Consider the following 16831-nt stretch of genomic DNA (forward strand, 5'->3'; position numbering starts at 1 on the left):
TTTGCTTATACACACCAGCTGCATTTATCATAAGATCCTTTAATGCTCTGCCAGGTATGACTAAGGTTCTTTTAAATAAGATCTTTTACACACAGTGCTATCTAGTGGCTGAACAGTGTAATACAGTTTAGCATTCCATGACATCTCCCCCTTTGAGTTCTACATTCCTACCCTTTACAATAAGTTCAGTACATATCAGTCTGTTAAGTGTCTCTGAATTGTTCTGTTTTTTTAATTACGTGACCCGAACATATAACACCTTGGTTATCTAAGTGTCCATTAATTGCAACAACTGGCTGTGGTCAATTTGGAATCTTTGAGTTGTCTTCTTGTTCTGTGTCTATCATCTATAGACTTGGCTTTGTTAATTGTTCTTTCTGAGGAACAAACTGTAGATGTTGACTGTTTCGGTTGAACTCTCCACTATTGGTCTCGATCACATGATTTGGGCTTTGAATTCTTTTTCTACGTGACAGCTGGAGTTCTTCATATTTTTTTCTATCCAATTTGACATGAACATGGTCACCAGGAGCTAGACCTGGCAGTTCTCTAAATGAATGATGTCTGTTGTAAAAGTGTTCATAAGCTCTTTTAGCTTTTTTATCGGATTTGGCTACTCTTTTCATATCTGGCCACTTAGAAATAGATTCTTTTCCAAAGTTGGAACAGTAGTTCTGAGTGTGCTGGACTATATCCAGTAGCCGCCATTGGTGTTGCTCTGTGACTCAAAAGAGCAAGGAATGGATCTTCCTGCTGTAGGATTTTCTTGGTTGTCTGTACAGCTCTCTCAGCCTCTCTACTCACTTTTGGGTAATATGGGCTGCTACTAATATGACCAAAATCATATTTTGTTTGGAATGACTTAAATTCTGCTGCAGTAAATTGTGATCCATTGTCCATCACTAGTTGTTTTGGAATACCGTAGTAAGCAAAAGTGCACTTCAGGTTCTTGATAACACTGTGACATCTTATGTCTTTCAAGTACATTATTTCTATATCCTAGAAAAATAGTCCAGTATGACCAGGTAATGATTCTGAATTTGCATAAATCTGCAGCTCGTCTTTTCCAAAGTCTCTCAGATAGGGGTGTTTGTATACTGTATGGTTCAGTATTGTCTCTCTAGTTGATTTGCACTGGATCTGCTTTCAAAAGTGCAATATCATCAAATCCTCCATTGAGTTCTTCTGCCTTTCTCACTAGGCCCATTGTGGCTGCCACGCTGTGGCTGAGAAGGCTGGGTCTGTGGTCCTTTGATCACATGCAGTCAGAATGAATAGCTTTTGTCATTGTAAGTTGTTTCTGTAGTGAACTGGGGATGCAGTTCAGAATGCCTCCCAGGCTAGTCAGAGCTGTGTCAGGAGACTTCTGGGGTTGAAGGTGATTGTAAGGCCCCTCAGAGAGGGCTATGATGTCAGTTCCTGAGTCAATTTTAAAGTCAGTAGTATTACCATGAATATTCAGATTCACTCTCCAGGCAGGCTCTATGTCATCCTAAGTGATAGATCCCAGAAGCAGTGGATCTTTATTATCTGTACTAGAATTCTGCTACCTTACTGGTGCGGCAAACAGTTGCAACATGTCCATATTTCATACTCATGCATTACACTGTGTGCCTCTGGCTGGACATGCATCATTTCTTGGGATATGATTTTTTCCACACCTTCAGCATATAGTCTGGAATTTGTCCATCTTAGCCTGGTAGTTCTCTCTCCTTGCCTCAGTGGTTTTATGATAATGACTTTTCACTTTCAAGTGTCTGTTTATACTTTTTAAGCTATTTTCAGGTTTTTCAGGTTGCTCCTGCTTTTTGTTCTGTTCTTTGACTAATTCTGACTGCTTTGCCATTCTGTATAGCTGTGGCTAGGGTTAAATCTCTCTTCACTTGTAGCTGCTGTGAAAGGTTTTTATCAATTAACCCAATAACCAGCCTGTCTGATATTTTCATGTTTTGCATTCCCAAAAATCTCAGTTTTCAGCCAATACATGTAGAGCTCTTATAAAACATACAACATTTCCCCTAGTTCTTGAATTCTCTGCTGCAAAAAAAAGCTCTTTGATAAACCGCATTTCTCTGGAGTATAAAGACATAGCCAGAACTCTTTCACAGTCATGTTTGTGATTGTCTTCAGTAAAATCAGAGGATTTAAATATATGCTCTGCTTGCTTCCCCATAGCATAAATTACAGAAAATACTTCTATATCATCAGTTTCTTTGTGGAGTTTGTTTGCAATGCAAAATCTTGCAAAATTATTGTTTCCAGTCTGTTCATTGTAAATGTTTGTCAAAGCTGAAGTTCTCTGGGGCATTGAAGAGTAGCATATTGATAAGGTCCTACAACTTTTGTTGCTTTGTTCCTTCTGTCTGTAACCTTTGTTGCTGTTTTTCTTCTGTTTCTGTTCTTACTTTATTTCTGACCCCATGCCATGTTCTTCTGTATCAGATATTGACTGGTCACAGAGCTTGCTTATACACATCAGCTCTGTTCATCATAAGATCCTTTACTGCTCTGCCAGATATGGCTGAAGTTAGTTTAAAAATAGTATTTTTCACACAGTGCCACCTAGTTGCTGAACAGTATAATACCGTTTACCATTCCATTACAACAACAATTTAAGACTGGCTTCTTGCACTCAGAGGAATTGTTTGTCATGTGTAAGGTATTCCCAGATGGCTTTTATTTTTGACCATCAAAATTAGGAATTATGGATTCTTTCCTTGAAAGCTGGCGTTTTTACCAGCAGTGATCCAACTTAAAAAGACTGACAGAACTATAGTCTTTGGTGATCAACATATATTTTTAAAGTTTCCCCAGCACATGATATTTTAAGATCTGACCCATTTTTTCCTCTAAAATTACATATTAATTTTGATATTAGAGTTCATAATTATACACCAGGTATATATATTATCAAAAAAAGATTAGCTACTGCACCTAGTGAATGCAAGAATGTTAGAAAGTGTTGATCTAGGATAGGATAGAATCATTCAAGAAGACAAACTACAGTATATTTATTATCTTTTTCCAGCTGACAGAACTTAGAAATGTATATCAAAGTGTATCTTGGTATAATGGATTTTTATCCATATTAGCAAATTATGCTACAGTTGAGAGAGCTTTCTGCTTTCCTGTCAATATTCACTTCACAATAAAAATTGTCCCATTAACAGCAGAATAAAGAGATGCTCATGTAGTGTGATATTTGTTAGCCACAAGTTTGGGCTCTCTGTAGAGCATTTAAGTCACAGTAGTACTGCAGTAATGTTGAAATGCTAGTGCCAATGTCCTGGCCAAACTCCAGCTCATGTAATCATATTCAATGATTCAGTGGTTGCCTGTTCAATTTCTCTCCTACTTTCAACTGTCTGTTATTTTTCAGTCTTCAAAATGAGCAAACAAATGCTGCATTTCAGTAATGGGTGAATTGATCCCTGAGATTTAGGGACCAGTTCTGGCCCTGGTTCCAGCTCCAATAGGTCATTCTGGCTGCATGCAGGGACCATAGATGATCCACAAGCAGCTGGGGCAGAATTCCACCTGCATAGGAGCAATGTAGAGTTCATGTAAACAGCATTACACTACCCCCCTTGCAGCCTGCAGTGTGCGGGGGCGGGCAGGGGGTAATGAATGCTATGGGGGTATTCTGGCAACTTGAGGGAAGGCTGCAAACTAAGCCCTATTAGCATAGATGATCCTCTCTCTCAACTGATGGCCTATTTTATATCTTTTCACTTTTCATTACCTATCACAATAAGAATGGAGTGACAAGTACTTTCACTTACTTTAATAGGTAGGATGCGGCATCTTAGAGGGTGTGTGTGTGTGTGTGTGTGTGTAATTAGCCTCTTAGAGTTGGTAGGGCTACTCCCATCTTTTCAAGTTCTCTGTATGTGTATATATATCTCCTCACTATATGTTCCATTCTATGCATCCGATGAAGTGGGCTGAGCCCACGAAATCTTATGCTCAAATAAATTTGTTAGTCTCTAAGGTGCCACAAGTACTCCTGTTCTTTTTGAGAGAGAGAGAGAGAGATTACCTATATGTGATCCAGGACTAGTCAAATTTCTCTCAGACATGAGGGAATGATACTCACCAATGATCAGCGAAGCACACACAGAAATAAGAATTCCCTATAGCGCTTTTTAACATAGCATATATCCCTATCAAAATAAGTAAATAAAAGCTGATAACCATAATGTAACATTCACGGTACTTGGGGCTTTAGATTAAATGCTTTAATTTTTAAAAGTCTGTTGGTGTTTGTTTATTTTGACCTTAAAGAAACTTAAACTGTGCATTCTTCTTAAGTTGCATTTTGACTTAGCCTTTACTTTCAAAAGTTCAGGGAGATAATTCCAGCCGTAGTCTGCATCATGTTTGTCCATGGTCCCTTTCTCTAATAGCATAGGTTTGGACCAGTGGAAAATTTCTTTGACCTTTTACATTGAGAGACGATTCTATCTTGCAATATTTGCTTCATAACAGGGCTTTATTAAACTTTTTTCATTTAATTGTTTTATTAGGTCTGCCTATGATTATAATACACATTTATGGGCTAGCCCTATATAATTTAACAGGATTGTAGCTAATAGAGTTTAATATAACTCTATTCTAAACAATCTACAGAGTCTAACAGATAATTGTTTCTTATCTATAGAATGTTTAAATCAGCCTGTGGAATTCAATGGCACAGGTATAATTCTCTATTAAATTCCATAGGATTTTTCCATAAGGGAACTTGTAAGGGTACGTCTACACTTACCTCCGGGTCCGACGGCAGGCAATCGATGTTCTGGGATCGATTTATCGCGTCTTGTCTAGACGCGATAAATCGATCCCGGAAGTGCTCGCCGTCGACGCCGGCACTCCAGCTCAGCGAGAGGAGTACGCAGCATCGACGGGGAGACTTCCTGCCGCGTCTGGACCCGCGGTAAGTTCGGACTAAGGTACTTCGAATTCAGCTACGTTATTAACGTAGCTGAATTTGCGTACCTTAGTCCGAAGTGGGGGGGTAGTGTGGACCAGGTGAGAGAAGACTACTTGAAATGTTTGTTCCACTTCATTGCCACATACTATAGCCCTTTCCTTCCTGTTCAATATCCTATGCTAATTAACAGATATTCATTTATTTTAGTATTTAGTATTTTAAGCTTACTTTGATCTTGTTTTTTCCCCTCCACATTTTTGTTTATTTTTATATTCAGGAAAGTAGAAATAATTCTGTTGAATTCTCTGCCAGTTTCTTTCATTTATGTGAAGCTCACATGGTGCGTCAAGATATATCAGACAGTGAAAATGCAACATGCTTTTCACTATAGCAAAGCTCAACTCATTTGTGACTTCACTTCAGTCCTTTCCATGAGCTACTCAGTCATAATGAATGAAAATGAACACTTCAGAGGGGAGTTTAATAAATAAATTAGAAGTATAAATGTTTTGTTATTTTGACAATGCAATTAAGTTATCTTTATACATATCAAAATAACAGTTACTGTTTTTTATTTTTAACTGGTTTGGTATGGAAAATACTGTATTGCTCCATATATCTGAAATGTGCTTGAGATCAGAAATATTCAAATAAATGGGGATTGGGTGGTGTCACGCCATCTGGAGTGGCTCACGATCGTGAGTGCCACCCTCAGGGCAGACTGTCAAAAAACAAGGCAGACACCCCAAACTGATTGTATGCTCTATAATTAGATTTCACCAACCCACTAACAAGTGTGAACTCCTAAAGCACTATGTCAGTCTTACCATGGAAGAATGAGGAGTACTTGTGGCACCTTAGAGACTAACAAATTTATTTGGGCATAAGCTTTCGTGAGCTAAAACCCAATTTGTTAGTCTCTAAGGTGCCACAAGTACTACTCATTCTTTTTGCTGATACAGACTAACACGGCTACCACTCTGAAACATGTCTTACCATGGAGTCACAGACAGTTCCCTTGGGCATTTCAGTCTATCTTGCCATCCAGGCAAGCTGGAATATGTGTTAGATGATCACTTTACACCAAAAATCACAATAATATTTAAGTAACTCACAGTCCCAAAGGACCAGTCACTTACCTCAGATCAACTCTACTCAGATCTCAAATCAAAGACAACGCCTGTAGCCAATCCTGGCTAAAGTTTTATTAACTAAGAAAAGAAATGGGAGTTATTTACAAGGTTAAAACAGGAAACACAAATGAGTTACTGTCTTAGATTTAAAAAGGTAATATAAGTTTCTATAATAAGCAGCTCTAGGTGTCCTTTAGGGTTGACACATGATAAGCAGCATGGGGATTTCTTGCTTACATTTAGGAATCTTTGCCCCTCAGAGTCCTGGCAGCATAAAGAGACCAAGTTTCTCTTTGATGGGGATTTTTATCCCCTTCACCTCAGATTCCAAGCTGATGGGATGAGTTCATGCACAGGTTTCCCTTCCTGGAGTGAGGAATGCAATCAACAAGGTCTCTGTCCTTTGGTACTACACAATGTCTCATTTACTTTCAATGGGCCATCTTGTGTGCAAGACGAGGACTTTACCTTAATTAATGCTTCTTTTCCTGTTTGGTGATACACAATTACAGAGATTTACAATGCAAACACGCAATATAACTTTATACCATGGGATACAGATATTGTAAGTAGGATTAATACATGCAGCATCCTACAAGCATTCCATAAAGTCTAAAAACATTCTTATAATGCTAACATCTGTTTTAACGAATTTTAATTTTAGTCAGACTAGAAAAGTTGTTTGTTTTGTTAACACCTATTTAACTTCATTGCCTAGCATTTTGAATAAAGGAAGCCTTTTTTTAATTAAGATTCAACACCTTTTCCCCTACAATTAAAGTGTTAGAGATGTATATTGTGAACTCTGAGACTTCCTAGAAGTTCTCCAGCAAGAACAGGGAGGACCAAATATTATATTCTTTACTTTTCTGTGTTTACAACAAAATAAAGAAAGCAAATAACAAACAATTTTGGGGCTTTCTTTGTGCATCATAAAGAAGCAAAAGAGGGCACATGCTCAGTTTCTTGTAGTAATCGTTTGCAAGGCTTCTTTAAATTTGTTTTCTATGAATATTCTTCATGGAAACTTGACTGGGGTTGTTGTGCTCATCCTGTTAGGGAGCAGAATCAATACCATGTTAGTAATCCTAGAACGATGGGGCTGGAAGGGACATTGAGAGGTCATCGAGTCCAGGTCTCTGTGCTGAGGCAGGACCAAGTAAACCTAGACCACCCCTGACAGGTGTTTGTCTAACTTGTTCTTAAACTTCCAAGGGTGGGGATTTCACAACCTCTCTTGGAAGCCTATTCCAGAGCCTAACTACATAGTTAGAAAGTTTTTCCTAATATCTAACCTAACTCTCCCTTGCTGCAGATGAAGCCCATTACTTGATGTCCTGCTGTCATTGGACATGGAGAACAATTGATCACCATCCTCTTCATAACAAAGTTCCCCCAAGCCAATAACATGGTTAAGGCTTGTCAGTTTCATAGCCAATGGTACACAAGGGACTGATGTGGCCAGCATCACGTCCGACTGATTTTGACTTCCCTAACTTGGTGGATCATGTTTCTTACAGACATGCAGCAGACAGACTAGCCTTCTCCACTGTCTCTCCTGTCCCCGAGATCCTGGAGTCTGACTTCCTTGTCTGATTCAACAGCCTATCAGCACTCAAACCACCCAGGTTTCAAGTGTCTCAGCCTGAACTATCTCCTACTTCTTCTTCTAGCCTTTTCAACCTTTTCTTTCAGGATTCATTAGCATATCTTCTAGGGAATCCATTTTCCCCTCAGCTTGTTTTCCAGGTTGGAGGACCTTCCAGTCTCGGTTATCAAAAGTGGATGGCTTAAGACCATAAGAATGGCCATACTGGGTCAGACCAACAGTGGCCAGCGCCAGATGCTTCAGAGGGAGTAAACAGAACGGGGTACTTTATCTAGTGATACACTTCTCATCCAGTAACATGGGCTTGTTCCATTATGTTGCAATAATCCTAATCATAATTCTGATGATTATAGCCTAGTGGGAGGCATTATCTCTGAGAAGATTTGGGCTTCATAAATCAACTTCTCCAGACTACATCCCCCACCTTGAGTTTGAAATATAATTGAGGGGGGAAAAGAATAGAAACCTTATTGCTCTAAAATATCTGTAATAAATATCAGATATCACAATTTGTCACAACTTGACTTCTCCTGAAATGTATTATGAAAAAAACATAGCCTATATGCTGAAGATGCTAGACTCTACTTTTATGAGACAGGGGCAACTGGGTAATAGAGGGCTTCTTTTTCGAGTGCAGAAAATTATCTAATCCAGAGTAGAAGCTTATTGCACAATGCAAATTTACAAATGTGACTTGATTTGAAACATAGGCACTATTATTGCCACCACTACTTTGAGTCAGTGCTGCGTTAGACATTTGGAGATCACCCTTACTGAAAATAATTGAGAAAAGATTGGGTAAAAAAGTAAAGTAAGGATAGGAGACATAGAAGAACAGAAGACATTTCTTTAAAAAGTAAGAGGAAGGATCATTTAACACAATTGACTAATGTTCTATCTTTAACATTCTAAAACCTCCCACATACAGTCAGAATATTATTTCAGTTATCCTCGTAAGACATTTTTTCATGTAATTTTGTAATCTGTAATTTGAAAAGCATTGGGAAGGGCTTTGCTTAAAATCACTCTGAATTTTAACTTGTTACAATTTTATTGCTGTCACAAAGCAAGTTTTTTGTTTTTTTTTAAATCTGTTGTGTGTACTGCCTTTGACTGTTAGACTTGTACAAAATATTTCTGATTGTAATTAGCTTGCCTTCTGGTGGTTGCCCTTAAACCATTCAAATCTTAAAATCTTAAAAATGTTACTTAATTAACATTAGAATGGTATTTCCTTTACCTGGCATGAGCATGTTCATCAGATCATGCGTCAAGAGTCCTTAGAGTTATACTCAGTGATGCAATTGACTGAATGAGTGTCCTTGGGAATGTCACTTAAGCTATATGTGTCTCATCTATAAAAGGGTACTCAGAATGCTTACCTGCATTTTTTTAAAGCTCTTGAGATTTGTGAATGAAATCTGTCATTTAACTGCTAAGTCTTCCTGCTGTTCCTTGTACATGGTATGTGTAACAAAAAGCAATTGTAAAGATTTTAAATGGACATCATTTTCAGCCTCCTTACTAGAAACAGGCAGTGGGGAATTTTCTGTAGTTCAACAGAGAGATGCCTGTTTTTTCCAGCAAAAAGTTGGGCGTATTATTCTTAATGCTTCACATATGTGGTTAATAGGAAGCTGTATTGTTTCTCTTTGTCCACTGATCACACAATGCTTTTATATTACTCATTGACCGTAGGTAGGGGGTTTTGTTTTTTGTTTGTTTTTTACAGTGCAGGTTGGCAGAGCTTACATGCTATTGTCTGTTTAATTCCTACTGAGAGGGAAAGTTAGCTCTTAGCTACCCTATAAGTTTCATTTTAAAATAAGCCTTTCTCTAGCAAAATTAGCATTGTCATGTAAAATAATGATTTAAAAAAATAAGAGTACAGTTTGATGTTACTTATTTTTTTTTTTGAAGCTTTCTGTGTCCAGATATGAAGTGTTTTTAATAGCAAAATTACTACTGGACAATTGAATTTTGTGTCAGATATTAACAGTGAACATTAAAGGGATACAGTAAGTTGATGAACATACAAGTAGAGCAGAGAGACTGTGTAAGATGCATGCACGTACTCACATTCTGAAATTAAGGTAGAATGAATTATTTGGCCCTGCCTCCTTTGAAAGATGCCCTTTAATCTCTTTTTCTCTGTAAGTACTCAAGAAGTTGCAATGTGGTTTAATCTGTTTGAAGTATTTGATGGAATTCCTCAATTCAATTCACATTGTTTCTGGCTAAAGACAGCAATGTATTTAGGGTAGATTTCCAAAGCCAACTATTTGTAACGTGTAATCCTAGATAATCATTAAAGTTCAGATTTATATTTTCATTAACTATCTCTGGCTGAAAGCACATAGCCAATTGATTAGTTAGTTAAACAAAATTTATAATATGACATAATTAATGACATTCTGAATTTTAAATATATTTTCAAGGAAAGAAAATTTCCAAAGTTTGTAGCGAAAGAAATGGAGAACATGTTTATAGAAGAGTTGCGGTCTTCAGTGAATTTGCTAATGGCAAATTTGGAAAGTCTTCCAGTGTCTAAAGGTGGCCCAGAATTTAAATTGCAGAAGTTAAAGCGATCACAGAATTCTGCTTTCTTGGACATAGGAGATGAAAATGAAATTCAGCTGTCAAAGTCAGATGTGGTGCTATCATTCACATTAGAGGTAAGTGAATATATCACATAACATTTGTTGATTATTTAAATGATTCTAGAATATTATTTCTTACTACCTCCTTATGATTAGTCCTTCCCCATTTTTGTAGTTATATTTAGAATTTCATACTCATATGTTAAACAGCTAGACCATAATTTAATTTTTGATAATTAGGGTTTATGTGCAAACGTATGTACATTTCCCCCTTTAAACTAAGAGCAGGATTCAGGATCCTGTCAGGTGAGCTGTAGCCTATAGGATGGCTTTGGTTAAGAAATAAGTAAACGTTAGGTTTGGGGCATAAATTAGCCTAAATGTAGAGGAGTATGGGAAACTTAAGTTGCTAGTGTGAAAAAAGTCAAAGATAACTTGGAGATAAATTATGAGAAGGTAAGAATCAGCAACGCCATGATGTAGGGTTATGTTACCATTATGTTTTGGTTATAACTGGTTTGAGCACAGTTTTCAATGGACGTTTTTGAGAATTGTAAATGTTTTACTAAAATGCTATCTATATTGATAGTCGGGGGGGGGGGACATTGGTGCAGATGTTAAATTAAGTCGTGCGAAAAGACAACAAGAAGGTGGAGGAAATGTAATTATGATAGAGGCCAACTTAATGTTAATTAGGATTATAATGGAGCATAGAAAGTGTAATTTTGCTAAATTGTGAGAGAGTGCCCGTTAACATCCGAAGGGTACCATTAGGTTCTAGTGTTATAAGTCTGTACTTCCTCTGTTATCAGTGGACTGATCCTCCCCATTGATATACCATTTTGTCATTGAATGTGAGTATAGTAGAACCTCAAAGATATGAACTCCAGAGTTACGGACTGACCGGTTAACTGGACACCATGTGGAACCGGAAGTAAGCAATCAGGCAGCAGCGGAGACCCTCCCCCGCCCCCCAAAAAGTGAATATTGTATTGTACCTGTATTGCATTTTAAAGGTAGGCACATCTGGGCTGCCTATCCCCACCCCCACCCCCTACTCGCCACACGGGGGGTGGGGAAGACAGCCACTTACAAGTAGGAGGTGAAGATGCTGACTTAGTTTCACAGGCACAGCTGTGAGCCCCTGAGCAGGGAGAGCAGGAGCAGCGCTGGGGTCTTCTCTGCTTTCCTGTAATCTATGGGTGCAGTTCCTTCCCCTCCTCCCCCGGAGGGAGGGGAACAAGCTTGCATGCTCAGTAAGAGCCGGGAAAGAAACTTCCTGCGGGGCTGGCTTTAGGACCTCCAGGGCCCGATTTGAATACCTAGCGGTGGTCCGGGTCTTCGGTGGTGGGGGGTCCGCTCCGCGTCTTCCGCGGCACTGAAGACCCCCCCCACTGCCGAAATGCCGCTGAAGACCTGGAGCGGACCGCCGCCGGGTGAGTAAAAAAAAATTAAAAAGGCGCCTAAGGCGCGGGGCCCTCTTAGGCGTGGGGCACGATTCTGGAGAATCGGCCTAAAGCCGGCCCTGACTTCCCGAGCTCCTGCTGGAACCTGGCCTGGAATGTTTACTGCTGGAGCTGGAGCCCAAGCTCCTGCCTGCATGCTGTGCTCTGGAGGAGTAGCTCAGTTTTAAAGGGCTACAGCCCCAGGGTGCCTCACTCATCACCCTTGCAGCCAGGGGGCTAGAACCAGCTGCCTGTCCCCACGCCCACTCGCCGGGCAGCCACTTACAGGTAGAAGATGAAGATGCTAAAGTTTGCAGGCACAGCTGTGAGACCCCACTCCAAACAGTCTGCCCTGAGGAGCATCCCATAACGTCTTGTTCAGAGTTATGAACAACCTCCATTCCCAAGGTGTCAGTAATTGAGGTTCTACTGTATAATAGTAGCATTTGTGTAAATAATAATTGAATGCCTGTTTGTTTAACTAATCATTTTTTAAAATAAAGTTTGGTTGCATCATTCAAAGTATTGCCTGGTGGTCCTCTACTAAATAAATTTTCTGTAACCAACCTAGAGGTGTTAACCTCAATACTAAGTTAGGTTATTTCACCCTTATCTTTAACAACATAATATTAATTGGGAACATTTTAATATAAAAGTTACAAAATGTCACACTCTCTCTCCTTGTGACTGGCAATCTTGTATAAATTCCGTGCTAATTTATTAAATACACAGGAATACTATTGGCCATAATTAGGAATGAAAGTGAAGGTTATCTGATCAACTCTGGAATTCTTTTTAATCCATCAGTCCATTTTGGCTTTCACTTCCTATCCTCCATTGTTTCAGCTCACCTGCATAGCTTCTCCAGAGGTTAAGGGTAAGAATCTCTCTTATCGTGTGGGAAAGTATTATCATATTTATTTTAGTTTGATTTCCCTTGTGGGCAAAACTAGAAAAAGGCAAATCAGAAGTCTGCTTTTGTTTTTTCTTTCTCTTTTTCCTTAACTTAATTATTTTTGCCTTAACTCTACCTCTACGACTATTAACATAGTCTGTCGTCTGCCATGGACTCAAAGCTGTAAAAGTTCACAAACAAATTATCCATTTTACTCAGCAGTAATATAAATAAACGTGCAATTTACATCTTCCATGCTCATTATTAATAGTAGCAGGAAAGACAGTTCTTGAGGAAAATACAGAAGATTTCAAAAAAACAGCTATCTTTTTGAGAATACTCAGGAAGAATTGAAGGCCTTGATCCTGCAATCTTTTCCATATGGGTGCATTCCTGCACGCACATTGAGTCCAAAATACTGCAGTAGGAGAGCACGTGGGCATAAGATTTCAGGATCAGGGCTTATGTCTATTAATGCAAACCCAATACCAGGGAATACCAGCCTCTCCTTGTGATAATAGCATGAGTAAAAAGAAAGACTGGAGTTTGTATTTGACACCTTTACATATGCTACGTTTAGAGCGCATTCTGCGCATTTGAGAATAGTTACACGGATGGATGAAAGTGCAACTTGGATTATATTATTGTTTTAATTTTTTTAACTAGTTTAAAATAAACTTAGAAGTGTGCATATACTTCTTAAACAATTGTTCTTTTCTAAGCAATGTGTCTTTAAATAAAAAGCTTTCAATGTTGTTATTGGGGGAGCTGGTAAGTGATCCTTATATTAAGGCTGCCTAACACCTCCGATTACAGCTTCTTGTTTTTAGTTGTTTATAATTTGGCTGCTTGGGCTAAAAAGATTTCCCAAGTCACGTATGTACACCTGTAATCACAAACATTCCGAGCATCTTGGATTCATTGTTAATTGGCTACTAGTGTAAGTAGCTGGGATTTTATTTGCGTTATGAATAGCCTTCATTTAGGAGGACTCACGCTTTTCCACAGAGGATGAAATGTGTAAAATGTCCAAAATGTTCAAACATCGGTGTTCCAAATTAAGTTCCTAAATAGTTTTCAAAGATGCTGATGAAAATTGGAGTTGTAGGTGTTCAGCACCTTTGAAAATGTCATTTTTTTTAGCTGATTGAAAACTTTAGCCTGTATTTTTAGGTAGGTTTAAATTTTGGGTCTGTGAACTGGGACTGATTGTGCTTCTTTAAGGAACTGCTCTTCATCAGAGCTGATTGAAAAACAGAACTTCTGTCCTGGGAAAATTGCAGTATTTTGCCATTTTGATTTTATCTTAATTCAGGAAGCAAAGTCAAAATATCGAAACTTTTTGCGGAATAAATAATTAGCATTTGGGAATGTTGAAAGATCCACTTTCACATTTTTTATTGAAGGTAAATGTTTTCCCTTCCCCTTTCATTGCCATCTCTCTCCCTGTGCGTGAGCAACTGTGGTGCCCTGAGGGAGCTGAAGTTTCCTCTTTCCTCTCGGTTTGTTTTAGAATCTACAATTCCTGTGAAGCACTGCAGCTGCTCAACTACAGTGAGAGACTGCAGTGCTTCCTGGGAGGTGAAGTCTGGCCTGGAGACCAGGACCATTTGGAGAATAGAAACAGGAGGTACATGGCACTACAATTCCCATGATGCATTGCAGTGGCTCAGGCAGAGGGAGAAATTCTGAAACTAAATGTTTCTCATTTCAGGTCAGGTCGGCTTTTACAACTGAAGCACATTTATATTCTTCATGGAAAATTCCACTGAAGTTGATCTGTACCAGGGAAAAATTTTGGTTTTGATGAAACCCTGTTTTGAGGAAATTTTCCTTTGAAATTTTTTGACCAGCTCTACCCTTTACCAATAATTCCATGTCCGCAATTGTTGTTCCTATTTATTACTGTGGCTTCTAGACGTCAACAGTTACAGTGCTTCCAAATCCTAAACTAAAATCTTCAACAGTTCTCTGCTGTAGCTATTGTATATACTTGACATGGCTTGGTGGCATTAGTAAACCAATTTATGGTTAGAAGTGAACTTTTGAAGAAATGCTTCAATCTACAGTGACTAAATGTTTTAAATAATATTGTCTCCTGTACTGTGTGCCACCTAAAATGTCAGTTCTGAAGTCATTAATGAATTTAATTTATACACTGGACTTCAGAGCACAGTGATTAGTGGACACTAGTAACAGTTTTCTCTTAATTTTTTTAAAGACTTTTATGCTAATTCAGAACTCTCACAGTTAAGCAAAAATGTTATGACCATTTTCTTGGCCATTACTGAGCCATAAAGTAAAATGCAAATGCATACTGATCACATTGATACTGTACCTGAACTGATAGTAATAATTTATTTGAGATTGTTTGATGCAGGAGGTAACCTCTCAAGTTTCATCCATTTGATGTATTTTTAATAAGATGCAAAATGATAGGAAGATTCTGATTGATACATGTATTAATGCAAAAACATGTCTAGCATTCTTGTAATGGGAGAGTTTTTAAGAGCAATTTAAATCCTTAATTACTTGGAAAAGAAGAAAAAGAGTAGGGCTTCTCCTCTACATGCAATATTCATAGTAAAAGGCTAACTTTTTTTTTTTTTTTTTTTTAAAAGAACAACAATAGTCCTTCATTCCATGCATTAAAACAACAGCAGTTCATCTGCTAGACAGGTACTCAAGTGGTTGTGTTAGTGGTAAAATACATGAAATGAATGAGCTGTTAAATAAAACAATACATACCTCCCTTGTTTTCACCAAACCCACTTAAGAGAGTGAATGCAAAGCCTGAATATAGTGCCATAAGTCTCCCTAGCAAAGATTGGTTGTGTAGCTCCTACAGTGCATGGCAGACAGAAAATGTCCTATTTTATAAAAGGAGATTGCTTTTTACCGAGTGGGTGTTGAGAGTTTAATGGAAATGTCAAAAAAAGGCTTTCTGCAACTTGCTTTAGATTTCTAGAGATGGACACAAATTTCACACCATGAGTGACATATTTGGTAAGGAAATATATTGAGATCAGAAGAATCACAACAGCCAATAAAACTAAAAATCAGAAGAATCATGAAAGCTAATAAATCTAAAAGATGCTCAGGGATGACATGAAGAAGAAGAAGAAATCTAATTTTCTTGTAAATGTTCTATTTGGGGTGAATATAGTTTTTTCCACTAGAAACTTATCTAGCTTAAACAACGAGGAGTCTGGTGGCACAGCTTGTTTTAGTGAATTTACAAAGCTCTTGTAGCCTTTTCTGTCACTGACAGGCTCTCTATAGGTCAAGAGGCTACAGTTCATTTTTTGACAAGTCAAAAAATAGATTAGTTTTCTGAAGTGTTATTGTACGGGTAGCATTTTTTCAGCATGGGAGACTTATATTTTAAATGCTGAGTGTTAAAAATCTGAAAGCCAGATTCTTGCCTGAGATCGATACATCCTATTCACTTAAAGCTAAATCTCAAAGAAAACAAAGTGGGTGGTGGGAAACTAAGTTGAAGCTGATCTCATAGATTTTTTTTGAACTGAAGCATAGTGAACTTATTCCTCTGTATACACGAAGCAGGAGATGGACAAAAACTGTCCCACTCTCGAAAGTATGAAGTGGTATCCCTGAAGGAAAAGCAGGATTATACTAGTACTTCTGTATGCAGTTTATAACATCTGAATGCTGGTAAATTGAGGACCTTAAAATATCCAGTCCGTACTTCTGTAGGATGTGATTAAATTGGGGAATCTTTGTCAGATACACTGAACAGCTATATGAGAATTATGAAAGACAAAAAGAACAGAGGGAATCTATTAATGCTATTTAAAGAATAAATCTAGGAAGCAGGTAATAAATTGGCCTTATATCTTGATTTCAACAGTGTGGAAGATATTGGGAACCAGCACTGTCTACAAGGATAGAAATGAGAAGGGGTCAAAACTGAAAATGACAAAGGGGTACAAACTGAGGCTAAGGAATGGGGAAATAATAAAGGAATGTAGCCAAAATTTGATATGTAAATTATTTCAAACCATGCTCTCTACACAGTTAAGATTCCAGATTTATTTTGGTCATCACAATGAGATTTTTCCACCAGATAAAATGTAAATAGCTAGTAACTTTAAGTACAATGGCTTCCTTAAAGGGACACTTTCAGCTTTGAAATGTAATCCATTTTTAAAAAGCTAAAAGTAGTTTCAGGTACTTACATCTGCCTTTTCATCATACT

The 16831-nt window shown here is 38.0% G+C and overlaps 1 protein-coding gene across 2 annotated transcripts in view; it reads left to right on the forward strand.

The window, feature by feature from the left end:
• CADPS2 (calcium dependent secretion activator 2) overlaps window positions 1-16831 on the forward strand; it is a 557199-nt gene that overhangs the window by 224268 nt on the left and 316100 nt on the right. For both annotated transcript variants that reach the window (XM_024219628.1, XM_024219629.1), the window contains exon 5: window positions 10111-10347. In XM_024219628.1, the coding sequence (XP_024075396.1) occupies window positions 10111-10347 (237 nt within the window). The remainder of the gene's footprint in view (window positions 1-10110; window positions 10348-16831) is intronic.

Source organism: Terrapene carolina, unplaced genomic scaffold (assembly GCF_002925995.2).
Source record: "Terrapene carolina triunguis isolate 2854851 unplaced genomic scaffold, T_m_triunguis-2.0 Scaffold68, whole genome shotgun sequence".
Classification (NCBI taxonomy): Eukaryota; Metazoa; Chordata; order Testudines; family Emydidae; genus Terrapene; species Terrapene triunguis.